Source organism: Lathyrus oleraceus, chromosome 4 (genome assembly GCF_024323335.1).
Source record: "Lathyrus oleraceus cultivar Zhongwan6 chromosome 4, CAAS_Psat_ZW6_1.0, whole genome shotgun sequence".
NCBI lineage: Eukaryota > Viridiplantae > Streptophyta > Magnoliopsida > Fabales > Fabaceae > Lathyrus > Lathyrus oleraceus.
Genome location: NC_066582.1, coordinates 283,798,311 through 283,804,214, shown reverse-complemented (window position 1 = coordinate 283,804,214; position 5,904 = coordinate 283,798,311). Strand labels below are relative to the sequence as shown.

The window sequence follows — 5,904 nt, the reverse complement described above, 5'->3', positions numbered from 1 at the left end:
AGCTTAGTTATTTTTTAGCATTTTGGCTTTGACCCATCTATTCATAAGTTTGTCTATGATAGACTTTGGCATTCTTGTTTATCGTAAACGCCTTTTATATTTATCAATATTTTAACACCAAAATTTATATCAAGTAAAAGATCTCACCCTTATAGTTTTAAGATTATCGTATGTATCATTCTTATATGTTAATAATATAAGAATTTAATTGAAATACACTGACAGAGTAAAAGGATTTTACACCGTCAGTTAATCTTACGCGTTGGATATTAAAATAAGTTTGACTTTTATTTTAAAAACCTATAAAGTAATGCAAACGGGTGATGGTGATGAATCGACAATGTAAATCTTTTTACACTGACAGTGTATAGTAATTAATCTCATAATATAAACACATATCCATCCCTCTTATAATATAAACACACGGTTATAGTATGTTTGTTTTAGATTTTAAAAAATAATTTTTTTATATATTTTATAAAATTGTTTTTTAAAATATTATAGATTTTTCTATATTCGTTTTTTTTTAATTGAATGATTAATTTTGACATTTTATAACATAAACATAGATTATTGAAGATTAAAATATAATCGCAATCACGATTTTTAAAAAAAAATGTATTTTAAAAATAATTATTATGAAAAACTATTTGAATTAATTTTAAAATTAAATAATTCTTTAAAATTTTGATATCCAAAAAAAATTCAAAAATTAATGTTATACTATAAAATTTATTTTAAAAAAAAAAAAAAAAAAAAAAAAAAAAAAAAAAAAAAAAAAAAATGCTCTTACTTTAAGAAAGCTAAATGAAAACAAAATCAATTAAAAGAAATCCAACTCTTTGAGATCAGCCTTCTACATTTGTAGGGATCAGACAACCCAAATCCTTTTCACTTTCACAATCGAAATACTCTGATGTGAAGTTTATTTCCTATTAATAATAAAACCTTCAAAATTAAAGGCCAAAGAAACTTCCTCTAAATCACAACAAATCACTTTATTGCCTGTCTATAACAATCTATATCTCTACAAAATAAACTTATTTCCATGCTTTCCTATGCCAAGGATGTTAAATATTCAATCTCCTATTTGAATAATTGATTGAATATAAAACACTTGCTTGCACATAAGGAATAATATAGAAATAAAAGTAACTATAATTTGACTGGTGTTTCTATGTATGTATTTCATGTGCCTCTGATAAGCACTTCACGAGCGAGTAGATGTATGTTGCATGATATATTTCAGAGAACTAAAGTTCATTGGTGCCTCCTGAATACCTGTCCCAGAAACCGGCGCATGACCATAAGCCGTGTGTCCAGAAGCAGTAAGATTCACTGGAGTGGTGCCATCTGCAGATACAACCGGTCCTCCTACAGGTTTCCAGATCCCAGGAGCAGCATAAATTCCAGCAGGTGGGGCAGGAAGATTATCTATAGTTCTGATTCCAACAGGTGGGGCCGGAGGATTATCTAAAGTTTTGATTCCAGCAGGTGGGGCTGCAGCATACATTCCAGCAGGTGCCGCTGCGGCATGCATTCCAGCAGGTGCGGCTGAGGCATGCATTCCAGCAGGCGCGGCTGAGGCATGCATTCCAGCAGGTGCGGCTGCAGCTAACATTCCAGCAGGTGGAGGTGGAGGAACTTGTGTGGCTGATTGTCCAGCAGAACTTGCAGCAGAATCGCTTGCCTGACCAGTAATTGGTGCTTGAGGCCCCGGAATGTCTACATTTTTCTCCAGGGTGACATCATGTATGCTGGATCGCCTTCTTCTTTCTTTCTTCTGATTCATTGATTTCTGACGAATTTTGTATTTCTGAGCATGGCTTGCTACTTGTGTAGGTGTTCTTGTCACCACACACCTCCTTGATATACTTCGCCAGTCACCATCTCCATACTTCTCCAAGCCTATAAGAAATGACCTGTTTCACAATTTCGAAAATACTTAAAAACAATACTAATAATAATAATAATAATAATTAGGTAAGAAAAACTTCCGCATTTAAGCATACGATAGACGATCAAATGTTAAAATGAAACATGGCTTTTCCTAACGAGTATCTCTAACTTAGTCAACAAACTAATCCTGATAAGTTTTGTCAATGGTGAAATGCCAAAAATCAACCGTATAAACATGCCACTGTATGGTGGTTGTCAAAAATTCTGACACACCATTAAATGGTATTGATTATTGATAACAACCACCAATACGTTGGTCTACATCAGTTTGCCAAAATCTCCTCACACGATTGTTTCACAGATCTGATCTGATATAGTAGTAACTCTTCCATAGATTGGAGTAAACCCATAACAAAATCAAGCAAAACAATCCAGTTTAACTCATCGCAACATTGGCGGCATTTCATTGATACAATTGAAACTAAATCTAACAAGTAGTGATCCTATATCAATGTAATAAAGTCTAAATAAAGGTGGGTCAGTAGAATATCTAACAGGCATCATTCTGGTATATTGTGTCAATCCTCATTGGACCATAGACAACCACATCAGAAGAAATTAATAATGATCACAGTAACACGTTTGATAATCATGATCCCTCTTAATATGGAACTGGCAGAATTCAATTTATTAATATAATTCCCCATTAAACCCATTGGTTTTACTTACTTCATCCCCACCTAGAACAATAGATAAATAAATTCTACACACTGGTTCAGGAGCCCCAAATGTCATGGTTCAGAAAAACAGTCACTGTAGTAAATTGTCATGACAAGACTGGAAACTTATCTAACAAAGATCCGTTGAAAAAATTTAATGCACGACTCAGATATCTTAGGATATATAGAGCCTACAATCAGTGTTATCAAATATCGCCCATGGCGGATATACATTGCGGGTTTTGGGTTTGCCGCAATGGTAAATATCGGCCAATATTGCGAGTTTTTCAGCCATATTCCGCTATAACGGTGCAATGGTACCATATCCACCAGAAAACTCCACAACGCAGCAACCCTTCACTGATTGGCAACGTCGGGTGTCAAAAATTTGCCACCACAATCCACCATGGTCGATATTTGACAACAATTACTACACCATAGCAGAATTTGAACAAAACATTATTTTTTGCAACCCGCAATTCCAACAGTATCACATATAGGCTCCAAACACCTCAAGTTTATACGGTTAAATAAAACAAAAAAACAAAACTCGAGAGACAGACACAATAACAAACTCAACTAAGTTACCTACCTACCCTACAAAATGTTAACTATGTCCATTTACCAGCATTTTACCTGAAAACAAAAACAAAGATAAACTAACCTGTGTTCATCTTCAGTCCAAGGAACACCCCTTCGCCGTTCTTTATTAGACTTTGACGCATTATAACACGGTAACGGCACATAACCAGATTCAATGTGGCTAACATCATCAACCAAAATCGCATAGTGACGCATAACCTCTCCTAAAGTTTTTCCCGGTACAACAGACGCAATTTTCACCCATCGATCCATATCATCCTCAGGATAATTCGCCAATGCATTTTCAAATGCCATGTCTTGCTCTCTGCTCCACTGACCAAACATACCCAGTTCATCCATAGGTGAGAAATGAATCTGAAATTTTAAATAGAGATTTTGCTTCAGAATTCAAAAAATAACGGGTTTCTTGTGAATTACGTTAATCGTAAATTTGATTCAGAATTCAAAAGTAATGATTTTTTGTGAAATTATTACATATGGATGACGAATAAATAAGAAAGGGAACAAAATCTAGTAAGAACATGTGAATTATATCTGAGAAAAATAAATGCGAATTAGGGATATGGATATAGATTTTTTTTTTGTAATAATTGAAAGAGAAAAATGAGGAATAAGCGAAGTTGAAAACTGAGAACAGTGTGATGTGATAATAACGTTGGATAAAGGAAAATCTTGGTCGGAATATCTCACTGTTGAGTTGAATGCGACTCGAAGTTGATCCTCGCGACTTCAGTGCGACTCGCAAATCAGTGAAGTGAGTTTGACTGTAATTAGGGTTTAAAAAATTAATTAGTAAATATATATATATGCAGTGAATGGGCCCCCCCTTCGAAAAGGAGTAGATTGGGCTTGATTTTGGACATCTTTATTTATTACAATTTGAAGAAATTTACCTCCCAAAAATTCATTAAAATTAGTGTTACATTAAAACTAAACGTCTTCACAAATTGTTAAGTGGAGATTATTTTAGTTATAGGACAAGGAATCTCCTTATAGATTGAAGATAAATTTGTTATTGTTTATTTCATTCATTCAACTAGTAGAATATAAGTGTGTTCATTGATATCTTAAACTATTTATTTAATACAAGTGTCATTATAAATACTATAATAAATATTTGTATCTTCTTTAACACAAATAACACCATCTTAATCTTTCTTTTCAGCATTTTAGTTCATGTCATAACTCTTTCTTCTCTTGTTCATGTAATTAAAATTAAAAAAAAATATATTTCACAACAAACTAATATATAACTGAATAAAAAGTACGAATGAAAAATAAAAGGAAGAATAATCTCTAATAACTGAGACGAAGAAAAAAAGGTTTATAACATAATTATAAAAAATAGCATAAATCATGATAAGTATTTTTAACAAATTCACTCTGAAATTGTAATAAAAATATTTAAAAAATACAATTCAAACATTAATGTGTCTAAGATGAAGAATGCATTATGATATGTCATACATATTCACTTGCATCCTAATGTCATGCACCTTAGTTTAGAGTTTCACCGAGTTATGTGTTCACTCTTATAAAATATATCTATCTTTGGTAACGTACTAACTTACAACGGTCTGACAGTTAACCGTGGTAATATCTCATTTTTGACCGTATTTCTTTTTTATATTTACGAAAAGACATTGTATTACGGTCAAAACAATTAACTGTGCTTATACATTTATGGAGTGACATGGTTCGAATACCAGCTCCAACAATTTTCTACTTTTTCGTTACAATGAGTGTTGTCGTTTTATATATATATATATATATATATATATATATATATATATATATATATATATATATATATATATATATATATATATATATATATATATATATATATATATATATATATCACCATAGTTGGTAATGTCAACCGTTGTAAAATGCATTAAAATTTCATCACGATTTTTGAATATGGCCGTGGTGAAATTATTTACCCATATATAAGCTAATTAATTCTCGCTTCTTGTCAGTATCATTGTATCTCTCAAAGAAAAATCCTAACATATATTTTATCTCTTCTTCTTCATCATTAGCTTTCCTATTCTGCAATATAATCGTCAATTTTGTTCTTCATACATAAAAGTATTCTTTTTCTTCCTTATTCTCTCATTTTCGTGTATGTTGTTGTTATGATTTTCTTCTTGTTCGAGAGTTTATGGTGTTTTTTGTTAATGTATGTTGTTGTATGTTATTGTTGTTGTTGTTGTTGATAAATGTTTGTTGACGTGATTTTTATATTATTTACTTCGGTTTCACATGTTTAGTTTGTGGTTGTTGTTGTTGATTAATATTTTTCCATATTCTCTCTTATTCATGTATGTTGTTGTTATGTTGATGTTATTGTATGTATGTTGATAAACTTTTGTTGGATTACAATGACATGCTAGTTTATGTTAACATATTATTTTTTCATGGTGTTTGTAGGATTGCAGTTGATTTATGTTGTTATGAAGAAAAAAAATACAAGAGAGAATAAAGTTGAAGTGAAAGATGAAAACTTGTGTGATAGACCTAGAATGCCATTCATTCAAATTTAACACAAATTTGCAGCTTTCTCCTTAATTCCATCCTCCTTTTATTTTATAAGTTTGCATACTATGGGTGTGGTTCACATGATGGTTTGTCTTAATTCTCCACGAATATTTTTAATTAAAGTTATGTATGTTGTTGA

General features: G+C 31.5%; 1 protein-coding gene across 3 annotated transcripts; it reads right to left on the bottom strand.

Annotated features, from left to right (window-relative positions):
* Positions 1-823: 823 nt before the first annotated feature.
* On the bottom strand, positions 824-3,993 carry LOC127075127 (transcription factor SRM1). Of its 3 annotated transcripts, none has more exons than XM_051016573.1 (3): positions 3,912-3,993; positions 3,283-3,575; positions 824-1,922 (listed from the first exon to the last, which is right to left on the bottom strand). In XM_051016573.1, the coding sequence occupies exons 2-3, from the start codon at positions 3,558-3,560 to the stop codon at positions 1,211-1,213; spliced, it is 990 nt and encodes a 329-aa protein (XP_050872530.1). In that variant the 5' UTR covers positions 3,561-3,575; positions 3,912-3,993; the 3' UTR covers positions 824-1,210. The 3 variants fall into 3 exon arrangements, with proteins under 3 accessions (XP_050872530.1, XP_050872531.1, XP_050872529.1); XM_051016574.1 differs by having other exon boundaries at positions 3,876-3,986; XM_051016572.1 differs by lacking the exon at positions 3,912-3,993 and adding an exon at positions 3,696-3,848.
* Positions 3,994-5,904: the final 1,911 nt, after the last annotated feature.

What these genes read in the sequence shown, in the direction of transcription:
- LOC127075127 (XM_051016573.1), bottom strand. Translation starts at nt 3,560, where the DNA reads ATGGATGAACTGGGTATGTTTGGTCAGTGGAGCAGAGAGCAAGACATG. An exon ending in TGGACTGAAGATGAACACAG is followed by an intron (nt 1,923 to 3,282) that starts GTTAGTTTATCT and finishes ATTGTGAAACAG; the next exon opens with GTCATTTCTTATAGGCTTGG.